At 39.1% G+C, this 17,574-nt stretch overlaps 1 protein-coding gene across 1 annotated transcript in view; it reads right to left on the minus strand.

Annotated features, from left to right (window-relative positions):
• LOC124353077 overlaps positions 1-17,574 on the minus strand; it is a 62,830-nt gene that overhangs the window by 9,340 nt on the left and 35,916 nt on the right. The window contains exons 7-9 of the mRNA XM_046802894.1: positions 11,230-11,405; positions 10,956-11,082; positions 5,762-5,851 (exon numbers count right to left, since the gene is read on the minus strand). Coding sequence (XP_046658850.1) covers positions 5,762-5,851; positions 10,956-11,082; positions 11,230-11,405 — 393 coding nt within the window. The remainder of the gene's footprint in view (positions 1-5,761; positions 5,852-10,955; positions 11,083-11,229; positions 11,406-17,574) is intronic.

The raw sequence follows: 17,574 nt of genomic DNA on the forward strand, positions 1-17,574 counted from the left end.
AGAATTGTGGTATTGAGAATTCTCTGAGAATTGAGATATTGTGTATCTAAATAACCCATTCCCAATATATACACAAATAAGCTATTTCATGTAATACAGAGTGTTTCAAAAAGAATATTGATTTCGAATGCATAATTTGTTTAACACTAAGACATATGTATGAAACTTTACACACATATTTACGAACCTCTCACATTCAGATTACGGATGTTCAATATATACTCCATCATCTGTAGGAGTGGTGGTACATAAACGTTATCTGTAACGAACCCCACAGAAAGAAGACACAGGGTGTCAAATCCGGTGACCGTGGATCCCAGGTGAGACATGTCAAGTCACCAGCTCCCTGACAAATCAATCCAACGGTTCGATAGAGTTTCATTCAGATATTCACATATTTGGCGACTACAGTGAGGGGATACCCCATCTTGTTGAAAAATGAAGTTGTCTTCATGCAGCCTTGGAAACAACCAGTTTTGTAACATACCAAGATACTTCTGATCGTTAATCGTGTTTCCATCAGAGAAGAATGGGCTATAAACAGATGATCGGACTATCGCACAAAACACATTGACTTTGGGCGAATCTCCTATATGTTCAATGGCTGCATGTGGGTTCTGTAGGTCCCAAATTCGACAATTGTGTTTGCCCACCTGACCACTAACATGGAAAGTCGCTTCATCACTGAAAATGATGTGTTGTGCGAAAGTGTTATTGTCAATAGCATCAAGAATCTCGTTACATAATGGCAAACATTTGTGTTTGTCATCAGGGTGCTGAGCTTGTAACGGCTGTAACTTGTATGGCTTCATAATCAACCAACATCTCAAAATGTTAAATTGTTGTTGTAACACCCAACTGCAATGACGTGTTAAATTTGAAGGACTATGTTGGAAAGCAGTTTGAATTCATGCAGCATTTTCAGCAAGAAGAAGAGGCCAGACCAGGACTCTTTCCTTTACATACATTTCCTGTATCCACAAACTTTCAATACCATTAGTGAATGGTCCACCCATTCGGAGGATCAATTTAGTACTTCAACCTGAAATGTCTTTGCACTGAAATCACAAAATTGCACTTTGTAAACTCGAGAACATAAAATGATTTCTGTTGTGAAGTAGCCATTTCATGCTTATGACAGTTACCAAGCAAAACAGAAGAGAACTGACATCTAGCGGCTATAAATATAAACTAGACTATGTACTCATTTCTCCAGTACCTAAGCTACGATCTATAGTCTGGACAAAATGATCCTATGTAAAACATGTATTCTTTTTGAAACACCCTGTATAATACTATTATTTATTATTTAAAAACCAAAACAAATATTTTATTATGCTGAAGCAGGTATTTAAGGGGGTCAGTGCATCCTATCCCGGTACTTGTTAACTTGTGTTCCTTTTTCAAGAAAACTACTAAAGATAGTTGACTTCTGTTTTTTTTTACTTGAAAGATCAGACCTTCTAACATACATGGAATGTTTTAACTAAAATTTGGGCATGTCCTGATTTTTTTAAATTTAATAAAATAAAGTATTTAAAATTTTTTTATAAAAATTAAACTAATTAAAAAATTTTTTTGTCAATTAATTAAGATCAATTTTTAATTCCAGTGGTGTATCTAAGTTATATCTATAAGCAAAAAAAACTTCAAGGTCGTACCATCATTGGCTATTGAGAAAAAGGAACAATAGCGTTAAAAAATATAACTTTTGGAAAATCACAAAAATATGAAAGAAAAACACATTTTATTACATCAGGGTTCCCACTCAATCTAAATACTCAAATTCACGGCTAATTCACGGTTTTCACGGTTAAAAAAATTAAAATTCAAGGTCGGAAAGTTTTCATAAACAACGTTACCGGTACAAACAAAATCGTGTTGGAGAGGGGCGAAGTTGAGACGTAAACACTACAGACGCGGCAGAGCGGTAAAATACAATATAAAACTTCTTCCCATTTGACTAACGATGTCATTGGTCGTGCAGGAATTGACGGGAAACGTCTAAAAGAACGAAATAAACAATAGGCTTCGGTTACGACGCAAGCAATGAGCGGCGAGCGCTCCGATTTTATGTGCGATTTGCTACATAATGAATATAACAAGGCATATTATTTTTACAAAACATCATCATAACAGTCATCAAAGCAATGACAAAAGACAAATTTCATTATAATTAGCATGCACATAGCTCATAATTTTTCTTTAACTTACAAGTTTGTTGAAATCTGAAGAGAACTTTGTTGACACAGGTTAGACAAGATGCAGGGTGACAGGATTCGTGTTGGCTAAGGCTAACTCGTTTGAGTCCATGAATTACACTTGCGTGATTATTAAATTATTTTCTTGTTTTAACACATTATTATTATTATTTCGATCAATTTCTTCCACAGGAAAATTTTCACATAATCACAGGTTCACATTTTAATTAGTACATAAGAAAAGGCAATTTTATTGAAATTAAAATAACATATAAACGTTAAATGTATAAAAATTATATACAACTTGTTATAAGAAAAGTTATTTGGTACCAGTTTATACAAAAAAAATTATATTTGTACACATAAATAAAGAAATTGATAAAAATGTCTAGAATAAAAAGTGAATTACGATTTGCACTTTTTTGCTAAGTTCCTGTATCTTATCGTCTAACTCAGCTGCCCTTTTCCTGGCGTCGGACAAAACCTGGAATTTTTGTGCTTCCAATTCTTTTTTTTCTATTGCAGCTTGCTTCCTCTCTTTCTCAGAATTAATTTTGTCTTTCATTTTCTTCTCGTTGTTTTGCCAAGTGCTCCGAGTAGTGGGCGTGGGAATTTTTGGCAGCATGAACTAATTCATTAGTGATTTCCATTGCCTCCAATCCTCCTGCTGCTGATACGCCGTCACAAACTTTTCTCAACGCGACTAAACTCTCCTCCTTCAAGTTTTCCACTATACACTGTTTGTTGACAGAGAAGCCTCTTTCAACAGAAGAATTTCCGTGAGAAAGTGTCAGAATGAGTTGAATGAAAAGCTTTTAAATCTTTATAATCAATTCTCACAATAAGAATAAGATTGGAGTGCCGAGCTAGGGGAAACAAATCTTTCATGTTGAGACATGAAACCAGCTGTTGTCCGAGGATGGGGGAGTGGAGTACACGATGTACCCCTCCCCTTCCACTCTCATTGACAGTAGACAACAAAGGTTATTTTTACCATAACATCCTGCACCACATTACAATAAATGAACCTTGTACGATATATTTTTCATCTGCATGAAATGATTAATAGCGTTAACGTAGTCGTATGGAACCCGACAAAATTATACTTGGACGACTTCCTCGATTTGTAGTTTTGTAGTAATAAAGCTTAACACTACAAAGTTACTTGACGTTTGTTGTTTTCCTGGTTAGAAAAAATGCAATGGTTTTTTTTCTAACGTTTTTATAAACATGACGTTTCATTTGTAATATTTTACTAATACATTATACAATTTAAACACACATTCACCATAAAAGATTTAAACCGTGTACACTCGTAATATCCATGCAGCTTAGGAATCATAAAAAATATTATTGATAAGGAAAACGCATATCACTACCGTTTAATATCTAAAGAGATGAAAAATTAAAATTGTTTTCTCAAACGACCTTACTGGTAATTAAAACAGTTATATAGGCCTATAAAGTTATGGTCTCCGCTGCGTTAATTGATATGTGTCGTGTAGGTTCTGCTCCGTCACATTATTATACTATTTATTTACGCAAGACCCTAAATTAATTCAATTTAATTGTCCACCATAAATTAAAATTTTTTATAATTAATTACATTGTGTTAACAGTCATTACACACAACGATATAGATAATCGTACTGAATAAGCATTTTTCTCATTAATATTTAAATAAAATAAGGGATTTAATAGAATGAAATTAAGTTAAAATGTAATTTAAAATTCCTTACATTAGATTAAGGATTTGTATACTTTTTTAATTTTATGAAAACAATAATAGACTATATCTGATACAATAAAACTCCAATACGAAAAGTGTTTACATTAAACGACAATCTATCAAGTAATTAAATTGTGTTATTAATCTCGCGTTCAATCAGAGTAATGCCTTGTTTACAGCCAGCGCGTAGCGTAGCCAAGGCCCGGAACCTGGCGACAGACAAAGACAGGCTCACGTGATTTGAGCCGGGAAGCGTCATCTCCCACCGGCCCTTCCTTTTCCTCATTTGTTTATAAACCATATTATCAGTACAATCGCTCAGATAGCAGCACCTGTCAAACTTCGTGTCTATCCCCTACATTGCGTGCTACTTTTTTACTTTGCAATAGCGAAGGTCAACTTTCCATATGATCGTCTGACGACGACCCGTGTTGATTTTATTTATTCAAAAGTTGTAGAGATTTTCACGGTATGTAAACAAAATTCACGGCTTATTTAAGGTTTTTTTCACGGTGAAACGAAATTTCACGGCTTTATTCCCGGTTTTTCACGGTTTTCACGGTCGGGTGGGGACCCTGTACATAGAAAGGTAAATATTTACATTAGTATTTTCCTGGTGCATGTGATGGTTCATCCCCCTCTTCCTCTTCAAATTTGTCATCTAACTTCCTTTTGAGTAAATTTTTGCCTTGCCCTATTTTCTTTTCCAGTTCATCCTCCGCCTTCTCAGCCTTCCGGATGCGCTGTTTGTCCAGTGTTCCCATGGTCCGAATCAGATGATTTCCTGGTTTTAGGCCACAGCCCGTCAATATTTTGCAGATCCCAACTCCTCCATCATTAAAACTACACACTGCCAAGTTTACTTCTAGTTTTAGTGTCCTTAGCCGCACAAAAACTCTTTTTGTGATGTAGCTCCAAATAATATTGTTGAAGGACTCATTTGTATTTTGAGTCTTTCCCCTCAAACATCTAGCCAGTAAACTCTTGACTGACAAGTCTTCAAATATTGGTTTAATAAAAGACATGATGTCAGGTGGCAAGTGGAAGTGTTTGGTATGGTCGTAAGTTTCCTTCATTTTCACTGTCTTGTGGTACTTACACCACGTCTCATCATCATCAGGACACAGACCATGCTATGGATCTTCATTTGAAGATTTTATATGGTAATATTCTCCCCACACAGCATTATACATATCATCAACTGTTTTTAAGCAGTTCCTCCTGATGGCTAGTCCATAATAATTTTGGATCATGAGCACAGCAGCATATGTCAAGTGCCCTTTACCTCCTATATACTTTTCGTTCGGAAGCTTTTTTGTTTTTACTTTTAGAGCTCTCAGTCAGCTGGTAGAAGCAGACCAGGTTTGGTTAGGTTAGCCAACACGACAAAGAGGAATAGTACACCCACAAAAACATAGCACTATATTATGATATAATAAGCAGCGCGACATCCGTAGCATGTGAGGACGGTTTTGCTCGAGTTATAGCTGGAAAACAGCTGACATACTCTCCTAAAATTGAATGTTTTGTAACTTTACAGTTAAATTAGGTTCAATTGTTATATATTGTTGGAAACAGGATATTCTAAATTATAAATTTGGAAGATAAACCAATTTTGGAAAAAAATTAAATTTTTAGATGCACTGACCCCCTTAATAGGAATGCAGAATTAATATGATATAGCTTTACTTGTTACTGTGGTATATCTTTCTTGTTAATGGTTTAAAAGATCAAACATTGTTAAAAAAAAAATTAATGCGGGAAACATGAGGAACATCAATACTAACACAATATTTTTCAAAACTAGGAAATAAATGTAATAATGCCATACCTGCTCTATAGGCTCTATTGTCAACGATTCTCCTAGTTCTGTCTCCAAGTAGTTCTTCGGGGTTTCATCTGCCAGTTTGATTTTTATTAACTGAAAATTACAAAATAATTACTATATATATTTAATTTCACACTACAATAACTTTATACAGGGTGATTATAAAGTTCAGCCCACACTAATTCTCATTTTTCAACAGTTGTATAAAAATAAGACACCTGATAAGGATCTAGGAGAATGTTGCCAGGTACAGCAAAACCTCTGATATTCAGAATAATGTGGTACCTGGTAATCCGGATAAGATAATTGTATTTTCTGATATCCCTTTAAACTGGTGTAAAATTGGTACAATACGGTCAATGACTATATATATATATATATATATATACATTGTACATGCTCATATTATATATGGGCAGAATGCCAGAAATTAACTTAAAAAATCATACTTAGGCTAACAATAGTTCTTAGAATTAGAGAATAAATTTTTAAGATTAGGGATCACATTGGTTGATATTCATAATAAAATTTGTGACCTATTTATGGTGGAATTTAAAAGATATTTTAAGAATATATGAACAAAAACAATAAAGACTAGAAATTTACTAAATGTTATTACAGGTATCAGGGTGAAATGACTAATGATGTGGATACTTATCTTAAAACTTAAAACTGTTTGTTGCGATGTAACTGATAAATCTAATAAAATGGATCAAATGTCTTCCAGTGATGAAAGAAATGAAGAAAAAAACACTATTTTGTGACAAATGCACCTTTGCATGCCTACAGTGATTTGAGCCTTAGACTAGGTCTAGAATTTGGATATTACTGTGTTACAATAAAAAAGTATTTACACATTTTAAAAATACAGCTGTTTTTATTGATTTGAATTTTGTAGTTGAAGCTGATGAGTTGACTACTACATCTTTGAGACAGACAGTTATTTTGTTTCTTAGCATTCATTGCAATCAAGTATTTGTTTTGTTTTCCTTATTTTATTTTGTCTATATTTTATCTCCTGGGAAAGAAAACAATTACATTAATTTACAATTAATTAATACACTTGTAGCTAACTTGAACTGATAACAAAAGGCAGAGATGGATGGAAATGATTACTTATTTTTTTTCCTTTGAAAGGATGTTAAAATGCTTTTTGTGCACACTGATAGGTTTGTTGTCCCCTCAATAGTGCCGGACTCCAGCAGTCTCCAATTGTCCCTAAAAAACCCCTCCTCACCGAGGACACTAATCTGGAACTGTTTAGCACATTATTTTGGGCTATGAAGCCACTAGGGCTTTCCTCGTTGGGGGAGCCGAGAGACTTTCCTCAAGAGAGTTAAGGGCGATCGAGGTTGACCTTTTTTGCCTAAAGTACAAACTGAACATAGTGCCTTACACAGTTCTCAGACGTGGATCTCAGCTCCGTACAGGACAGATTGTACTTATGACATCAACAAGCGGCGTTTGCAAGGAAGCGGGCCTCTGACGTTGAGCATAAGCCTGCCCCAGGGCTGCTACAGAGTCAATCTTCACCCCAAGATACTTGGTAGCAGGCTTGGTCTCCAGTTGGACATTGCCCATTTGCAAGGGAACACGGTGGAAATTCTCCTCTTCGTAATGACCACTATCTCTGTCTTGCTGATGGCCAGAGACAGACTATGGCCCTGCATGCACTTGTGGACTCTAGCCATAACCAGGCTGAGCTCCAGTGTTGCCAAAATTTCTCGCTGCAATCAACGCAGCAACGTTGTCGGCATAGCCAATAAGGAGGCTCTCTTCTGGCATTTTCGAGTCTCAGCAAGCTGTTTTAGACACATTAGAGAGATCGGACCAAAGATTCATATCCTGTGGAGCTTCGGAAGTGATGGAGACTCGACCTTCAGTGGTATCATACAGCAGGATGCGATCCGTCAAGTACGACTCAATGATTCTCAGGAGATAAATAGGAAGGTGTGCTCTAGCGCCCACTGCATGTCACTCCACCTGGCAGAATTAAAAGCGTTTTTCACATCAATTATTACGAGGAGGACCAGAAGGTGCGACCAGTGGTTGTGGTCCTCCGCCCTCCACACTGCCTGCACTACCTCCTGGATGGTGTCGATAGTAAACCGTGCTGTTGTGGTGACAAGTTATCTGCAGCGACGATCACTTAGGTCAGTCTGACATGAATGAGCTTCTCCATCACCTTTTCTCAACGTGTTGAGCGTACACAAGGGACGAAATGAAGAAGTCCCTGGTGCAGCCTTAGCCTTGGGGATCATGACTAGGAGAGCCACCTTCCATGCAGAGTAAAAGACACCATCTGCTAAACACGCATTGAAAAGGTCCAGGAGAAATCTTGTATTTACCTCCACAATGCGCTTAATGACCTCAGAGGGTATGCTATCGAGGCCGAGCGCTCTTCTGTTACAGAGAGATCGGGCAGTGGCGGTAAACTCATCTTCCCGAAAAGCTGGGAAGGCTCCAATATCTCCAAACTGGTTGCACTAAGTGGGAAGGAAACAATCTGTCAAGGATAGCGGACATGGCTTTAGGTTCCGCTGGTGGAGATCAGATACCTAGCTTCTGGGTTACAATTTTGTAGCCCATACCCTACGGGCTATCACATTATCGATATCCTGACACAGCTGTTTCCAACACCTGACTTTACTCCAGTTTTTGGCTCCACAGAGTTCACGCTTGGTGGAAACACCGCCCTTTTGAGAATATAGAGTCCTGACCTGGCAGCTATTTCAGGACGTAGTGGCCTCGAGAATTAGTCTCTAAAGAACCCCACTAACTGCTCTGGCATTAAAGTCGCCGCAAACAATGGCCCTCTCGGTTGAAACCCACACTCCTCACCCAAACGAAACCATTACTCGAGCTGGTTACCAGGACAGGTACCTTTCCGAGGTCAAGAATCTAGACTGCGACGGTGCCAGAAGGCTTTGAGAACCACTCAAGTGAGCGACGGTGCCCCACTAAGTAGCACGAAGTCAGAGCCTCACTCAGAGGCAAACCGGTACAACAGACTGTTTGCTATTTTGCTCTTCTGCATGTTCAATTGATGAACTCTTTCTTCTGAGACCTGAGCTTTTGGAGCGGTTGTTTATAAACCTCCCAGCGACTAAATCCAGAAGGAAGTCTCACCTGTTCGCCCTTCAAGCCGACTTCCGAACGCAGGACGCAAGACTCAGTGGCGGTGCATGTACTGCCCTAGTGGTCCTGGCCACCGCGCTTGTAGCAGATACTACTCCAGTCACGACCGCTGCAGCGATTAGCTACATGATCAAAACCTAGGCATTTAAAACACCTGGAGGCCGTGTACATGCTTCTTTTTTATGAGTTCTTGGAGACGAAAACACTGTTTTTTTAAATTTTCCCCATTCTCACGAAGATTCCCGTCTTATTCCCGGTTTTCATGGTCGGGTGGCCACCCTCCAGGGTAATGATTGTAATCTTCTGTACACGAAAATTGGTCTTTGATACTAAGGTCTTTATTCGGATGGTGTCACTAAGGACAGATTTGACAGCATTTCAACCTCCGCCTCGGTCGTGAGTTTGACCAGGTCCCTCATCTCCAGCATCAACGAGTTCAAGGACGCGGACTGTCGCGTTAACACCCAAGATGGATTGAAGGTCAGCGCTGAAATTGGACTTACTCCCAGTGGCTTCCCTGAGCTCGACGAGAAGATCACCGGCATGGGTCTTCCTGAGGCCCTTCAGTATCGCGCCCCTCTCATCAGACTTCGCCTTCTGGCAGATTTCCCCCAGCACATCGGCATAGGATTTACCCTCCGAAGGGCTGATTAAAAGGCCACCCGGATGTTTCCTGAGGGTCTTTTTCGTAGGTTTCTTCTTCTCCCTTTTGCCAGCTTGATCTTCAGGTTGCTGGTGAGGGGGTTTCTTCCTGGGCTTCCTTCTGACAACCTTGGACTAGGTCTCGGTGTCCGTCTCCGCTGGTTCTTCTGCATTCTTTTTTTTATGTACCTCAGACTCGGCATGACTCGAAGCTGAGCGATTAGATGCGGGGGTTAGGGGGCGCTTCTGCAAAGACAGTGAAGTCTGCGTCAAGCAGGAGACCACCTCACAGGACTGCCACGTCTTCCTAAGTTTGAGGACGTGTTGAAGGCTGGTTTCAAGTATAAAGATACACTCATACACCTCCTAGCTGATGTTTTTCTGTCAAAGAGTCGCAGCCTGCATCACCACCAATGTGCTCAAACATTTGCGGAGATGACCCTCCTCCTCCTCCCTAGCCATAGCAATGACAACCTTGTAGGGCATTGGTTTTGCTGACGCCCTCTCCTGGGGGGGGGGGGGGGCCTGAAACCGCGGATTGCGCAGTCACCGAGGAAAGCGGTGTTTCGCTAAGACTCACCGTCCGGTTGGTGTTGACAGGCGATCTCAACACCCGCCACCTGCGTTCAAAGGGATTTACAATCTCCTCAGCATTTCTAACTGGAGTTGGGAGTTCCTCCTGTCATGAAGTATTTGGGATTAGGGAACCCCGGGATGGTTCTTGTACCTATTGAACCTTTTTTATTAAGTAAGCGTCCATAATGTCTGGTTTTACCCCCAAGATTCGGCAATTCTTCCACCCTCCCCCTACTTTAGTCAAAGTGGTCAGCTGCAGTCGCACTTAATCTGCGCTAAACTGCCCCCAAAACACAGGCAGTCCCGATGAACAGTGGCCTCAGCAGAGCCCCCCCAAGGTATGACCCTTTTCCCAATATCAAACCGGCACTACTACGACTAAGGAGATTTTCGCCGGCTGATAGGGCAGCCAGATCATTGCTGGTTAAGTTGACCTGGGTCTCTGTACTATCTGGCAGCATGGGAAGTGCAATAAAACCCCAGTTTTTAAGCTGTACCCCCTGCCCAGATGTCCAACATCACAAGGCTGAATGACACAAAGCTAAGCCCACAAATCGACTGGAATGATATGGTGTGGAAAACCAGGCTATTGCTATTAGTCAGAACATGGAATTTTGAAAAGGATGCGAGCAAAACAGATAGCAACTCCCACCCTTTTAGTCGCATCTTATGACGAGCAGGAATACTGCAGTCTATTCAAACCCGGAGCCACACAGGGGACTTATAAAGAATAATAAGTAAACTAATAAGTAAAACTTTTCATAATAATAATAGGAAGAAGAGCAGATTTTTTTCTAACCAAGTATTATACAATTGATACTCAAGTAAAAAACATACTTACAAATGGAGGAATGTCCTTTAATTCAGTTGGAATTGTAAAAAGTTTATCTGCAGTTGTTATTTCAGAGTTGCCAAAGTCAATGTACTTTACAGTGAGAGGATTCAAACAGATCACTTGCACACGACTCCTGAAAAATACAATGTAGTAGAATTTTCAATTCATAAAATAATTATTAATCCAATTAGTGGTTGAAAAACAACACTACTATGTGTTGAAGTTGTAGTTCTCCTTTGTCATGAACTATGAATGTATGAAAGAAATGCACTCGACTCACCACGCGTAATCAAACTCTGCCACACACAAGTCGCCAAGAGCAGGGCTGCCACTGATAGGAGACCAGTTGGAGATGGATTCTAGTTTACTTGTCAACATATTAAACTGACTTGCTGACTTAGTGCGCTGAACATAGAAGATATACTTCATTGTAGGCTCCTTGTAAATGATAACTACCTGGAAAAGAAAATAATATGGAATTGAGTTTTGTAAATCTTTTTTAAACCATTTCAATTTCTTCTATTACTACTGAAAATTGACTTGAACCTATAAAGCAGTTTTAGTGCACCTCCTGCTGTACCCTTACTACAGATTTTGTTTCCTGTTTCTGAGAGTGTACAATAAGAAAGTTAGAATCATTAACTCTCACCTGTTATTTGAAGTTTATTTTTGATGATGGAAGGATTGTGAAGGAAACAGGATTTTTCCGGACATTTGCCATAGTTCAGTGAAACAAACAATCAGTAACACTACGTTTTGAGATGTGGTGCAATATGATCTCTTCTCAGGTAAATTTTATATGGTAATTTTTAGGTCCCTGGTATGAATATAGATATATTCTTATTTTGAAAATTCCTCTGGGCTACTGGTCTATAAAGCAGTGAAAGATCCCATCATGGTCTCTAAAGTTGTAAAATATTAATTGAAAGATCCGGTCAAATGTAACAACTGTTTTGTGTAAACAATATTTTATGAAAGCACAACCATACATTTAATTAATTTAACCTATATTTTCAATCTGTTTACATTAAAGAGTGTAAATTTTCTAAGGAGTAACATTAGTTTTCACAATTTTTTTTTAGATTTCAGCGATTAGGTAAGTACTTATCTACCTTAGAAAATGTCCTAAGACATAAGATAGTCACAATTTGATTCTGAAGAGTCCCTTTGAAGCAGTCAGCAAGAAATATGACAGATGACAGTTTGCTGGACTGTGCTTTTTTAACTAATGTGCCAATTCCTGCTCTAAATGATCTAAATGATGATATTAAACATATATTCAGTTTATAAAGAAACAAATATTAAGTAATAGATGTAGTAGACAAATTTACTATCTCACTTTTACTATAAATTTAAAGACTCTGTTGACAGAAAGAAGTAGGCTTCTGTAATCTGTTACATCTATTTTTATTTTCTTCATCGGGAAACAAGGCAAAATCAAATATGGAACAAAAAATACTATGAACAACGTAAATACAATGGCCAAAATGACAGTGCCAGGTTACAATGTATCAAAGAAAGAGTGACAATTCTTGCATGCAGTAATGCCATGGCAAGTATGAGAATGAAATTGGCTATGATAAGCAAGTTGAAAAATCCAAGAGCGTTTAATAATATTTCCAAAAATGCTTTACCAGTGAATTATTAAAATTAAATAAATGCTTGGAATAAGTCAGAAATTAAAAAAAAAAAATTGTACCACAAACCTAACAGTTTTTGAAACCTAAAAATTTTCCACAGAAAGCAATATTGCTACTCGACAATGGTAGGTGCCATCCTGATGAGGATAAACTTAAAGATAAGGAAATAAAGCTCATGTTTTTGCCTCCAAATGTGACTTCCTTATATCAGGCTATGGATCATGGAACCATAGAGGCAATGAAGAGGAATTATCGAAGAGACCTGTTTTCTTCTTTAATTGTAGCTATGAACCAAAGACAATACATGGTGTAAAAATTGCTTCATCTTAATTCGAAAGACATGGTTTACTATGTGGCCCAATTATGGGAGGGTGTTGTAGCAAACACCATTGCTAAATCTTCGAAAGTTTTGCAAAGATTAAGATTCTTAGTGTGGAAAAATTTACAGAAGGAGACCGAACCGGACAAAACTAGTCTACTTCCATTTTTACAAGTGCCAGGTTGTGTAAACACAGCAGAAGAGGATATGAATGAGTGGATTTCCCAATACGAACAATATGAAGTGACAGATAAAGAAATAGTGAACATGACTAATGGATAAGGAGAAGAAGACGATGAAGAGGATATGATGTTGGAGTTTCACATAGCAAAGGACACAAAGCTTCAGAAATGGCGTTAAAGTATGCACAGCAGCTGAAAGAAACATTGTCTACCGAGGTTTTACTTTTGAGGAGACTGCAAGATTTGGCAGCCAGAAAACAACAAATAGTAGGATAACAAAAGACAATCATGAACTTTTCTATCCAAGCTTAAGTTTAGTTTTGTAGTTCACTGCACTGTATGTGAGTGCCTACTGTAAAACATGTTTTATTATATTCCCTTAAGTGCATTTTGATGTGCAAATAAATTTAAAAGCCCCCATACATGATTCGACCATTCCGCAAACATGCCTGTCAAGGCGTCCGATGCCGGATCTGTCGTTCCCACACACTACTCGACCTGTCTGACTGTGAATTAAAAAAGACAAAGAGTTGTTTAATTTTTACGATACATTTAGAAACTTTTCTGAAACCCATCTTAGTTATCTTTTAACAGAAGTAGGTTTCTCAGAGCTGTGTATGTATGTATGTATATATTCTTTTTTTTATCAGGAAAAAGGCAAAATTAACTCTGAAACCGAAAACAGAAAAATTAACTAAGACCTGAATAGATTACAATTGCCAAAAATGTACACTTTTGAATATATTTTCTTGATGGTGGAAAGAAGGCAAATGTGAATTTGACGTCAGAAATATTATTCACTCTAACCATGAGTCCCCAAACAGGTGCTAACCCTACAAAATTGTGTGCAAAACAGCGGGTAACTGCTAGTTAACAATAAAAATAAATAACAAAAATACAAAATTTCAATTGTTTAATGGTTCTGCATGTATCTAAATGGTTAAGTGTTGAATGTGCACAATTTTAGGTAAGATAGTAGGCTAAAAGGCAATCTCAATAATTAAACTGAAATTTTCAGGATTTACTATGTTAGTAAACTAGAAACTACTATGTTAAAAGTAAAAGTAAAAAAGTAAAGAATGTCTTATTTTACCAGGCGAAGTTAGGGCTAAGAAGCCCTCTCTAACACTTAACCTGGGGACCAACGGCTTAAAGGTGACTCCCGAACCACCACCAATGGCCGAGCAAGCGGGCCGCTTGCAAGGACAGGATCACTCAGCGGTCACCTGTCCAAGCAGCAGCCACGCTAGGCGTTGCTTGATCTGGTTATCTTGCGATAACCGCCGTACCCACTACACTGCGCCATTGGCGCTATGTTAGTATTTGGTTTAAATAAGGTGATGATAATTTTGATGAATTTTACAGAGTTCCCACTCAATCTTAATCATCAATGTCACGGCTCTTTCACGGGTTTTAAGGTACTAAAGTATTAATTTCACGGTCGATAGTTTTTATAAACATTACGAATAAAAAGAGAAAATGATTGTGTTTTTGACACGGAGTGGTTGATTTCAGTATCTAGTGCCAAAACGCGCCACGAACGCTTGTAGTGGCCTAGGACTTGGCGTATGTTGCCGGTTCTCGCGTCTCAACTCAGCTTAAATACAGGCGTGTTTAATTTCTCAGACGCGGCGAAATGGTGAAACTATTTAAAACTTTTCCTTATATCACTAACGATGTCAACGATTTGTGCAGAAATGAACGGATGCATCTACAAAATGTGAATTGATTTTTAGATCTTGGGTATGACACAAGCAGGGGGCGGTATGCGTCCAACGGTATGGTTTGCTAAATAATGAGCATAAAAGGGGATAAAATTTCCCGCTTGTATCATATCAGAGCTCTTACTATTAATCGGCCCGTAGAACGGTTCACACGAGCGAGAATCACGCAAGCCTAATCGCGGCAACTCGCGACGATCGGTCCTGACGCGATTTAGAGCGATTTCACACAGGCCACAAAACGCCGACAAGACACAGATAAGGCTGTTGGCTGTGGCAGCGATAATGCGGGACCCTTTTAGACGGCCAAGACAAGTTTCGACGTTTTACTACGACTCAAGTTCCCCTTCCCCGCCTCACTCAGCAGTAGACTCTTGATGAAACAGCATCAATGAAGCATATCTTTTCTAATGCTTCGCTGTTTCGTGATTTAAGGCAACACAGAAGAGACTGAAAAGTGGCAAGACAGTTTATAGTTATTCAATCTTGAGTTCCAGTATCTATCTAAGTCAGTTTTACCTAATGCTACTGCACTCAGAGCTTAGGAAAGACGCCAGAATTTTTTAAAATTACTAGCCAATGTCGGAAAAAAATCATTCAACGAACAAGTGTGGAATACTACCTTGTTTCTTGGTTCCACAACAAAGGATTACACCCTACTTCCATTATGCGTACTAAGTTTAAGTCGCACATTTTTAACAGTAAATCAATGTTAATATCATCAGAACTGAAATGAAACACGCCTGTATTCAAGCTGAGTTTAGACGCGAGAACCGGCAATGTTATAAGTGCCGAGTGTTGGACCACTGAGCACGCTCATAGCGCGTTTAAGCACTACATATTGAAATCGGTCCCCTCAGTGTGAAAGCACCAATGTTCATCCATTGTATACAACTCCATAAGTCTAACAGGCAAGCAGTCAGCGATAGAGAACGAAAAGCTGAGTTCTGTGTTTTGTGGCCCGCGTAAGACCTGCCTAAGTAGCGTATTGTATCTCATTATGGAACGGTTTACAAGAGCGAGCGCGACCCGGCCGATCGCAGCCGACTGCAACGTGCAGGCACGTCGATCGCAACAACTGCCCACCACTACAGGATCGCAGCCGACTGCAACGTGCAGGCACGTCGATCGCAACAACTGCCCACCACTACAGGGTCGCAGCCGACTGCAACGTGCAGGCACGTCGATCGCAACAACTGCCCACCACTACAGGGTCGCAGCCGACTGCAACGTGCAGGCACGTCGATCGCAACAACTGCCCACCACTACAGGATCGCAGCCGACTGCAACGTGCAGGCACGTCGATCGCAACAACTGCCCACCACTACAGGATCGCAGCCGAGAGCGGCGACGACGTAGATACAGTTGGAGGAATTTAGCTGTGCTCGTGCAGCCCTAATAATACCCTTTCTAAAAACGAACGCTATCTGTGTGGCGGGTTGCGTTTGCGTGCTAGCCGCTGAGATGAAGGCGCAAGAATCTCTTAACGACTTTAAACTCACGATTTCGATTTGCCGATTAAAAACAACAATATAACAACTGAAAAAACAAGGATAAGTCCTATTGGTGTTATTATTTGGTATTCTCTTATTATTTAATTTACAATCACTTCAATAATATTTAATTAATTTAAATGCTAGAATATAATTTTCTAATAACAAATGTTACTTACAATGATTGTTTTTTCATTGGAGTTCTTCAATTTCACTCAAGTTGTCCTCCTCTTCTGGGTCACTGTCACTGCTGTCTGTATCCAAACCAACTGATATAATAAGGGATTCTATAATATTATCAATCTGGGGTTCTGCGGCTGCATAGTCCCTTTCAATTTTCTCTACGTGCTTGCACTTTACTGACCACTCTTCTGCGCCCATACTTGATATCTTGTCTTCGCATAGAGCTTTAGCTTGATACATAGTGAAAGATACAACCCTTCATTTGAGCCATTTGACCAAGTTTTGTTAGATACGTGAGACGATAATATATAAGATTCGTCTAAATAAATTATGGGGCGTTTTTGCTCCCTGTAATTTTTCAACGCTCTCAAGTATGTTATCCTCTTCTCTCGAATTTCTGGCTTTTTAATTAATAATTTCCTATTGTTTGCCGTCCTTCTCCAAGTAAATTCCAGGTCCTTTAATACCCACCTAAAACTTTTCTCACAACCCTGGAAATATATTTTGTCCCTTAGCGCCTCCCTCAAAAGTTTTGCAGTCGGTATTCGATGTTCTTCAACATGCAAATTGTCAACTATTCTACGTCGTTGACGGTTTTTGTTTGGTGTAGTAAAACTTGCCTCACACGTGTTACTAACCTTCAACTTGTTAAGTTAACTGTTTATTTTAGTCACAACTCGCTCTGACACTCCAGTTGCTGCAGCAGTTCTTTGGCGAGCCTTTGACAACGGAATTTTAACAGTTTGATGGTCTGCCTCTTTCTTCATAAATGTATAAACATTACTCACAATTTCGCGAGCCTGACTATGAATAGGCTTTTGACTTTAACTCAACAGACATTATCGGTAAAAGCGAAGCACAAGCTACACTCAGCACTGTCACAAAACAGATTGATTGTGGCGAGTGTGATGAGTTATTTGGGCCAATACGATTCCTGAAAGGAGGGTTTTAACCATGAGTCAAAGGAAATGTTTTCGGGACGCAGCGCATAATGCTACCCCACCACCCCTCCCGCCCATCACCACACACTCCAGGTCACGCGCACAGCTAAAGTCCTCGAACTGTATGTGGGAGCATTGGAAGGATT

Source organism: Homalodisca vitripennis, chromosome 1 (assembly GCF_021130785.1).
Source record: "Homalodisca vitripennis isolate AUS2020 chromosome 1, UT_GWSS_2.1, whole genome shotgun sequence".
Lineage (NCBI taxonomy): Eukaryota > Metazoa > Arthropoda > Insecta > Hemiptera > Cicadellidae > Homalodisca > Homalodisca vitripennis.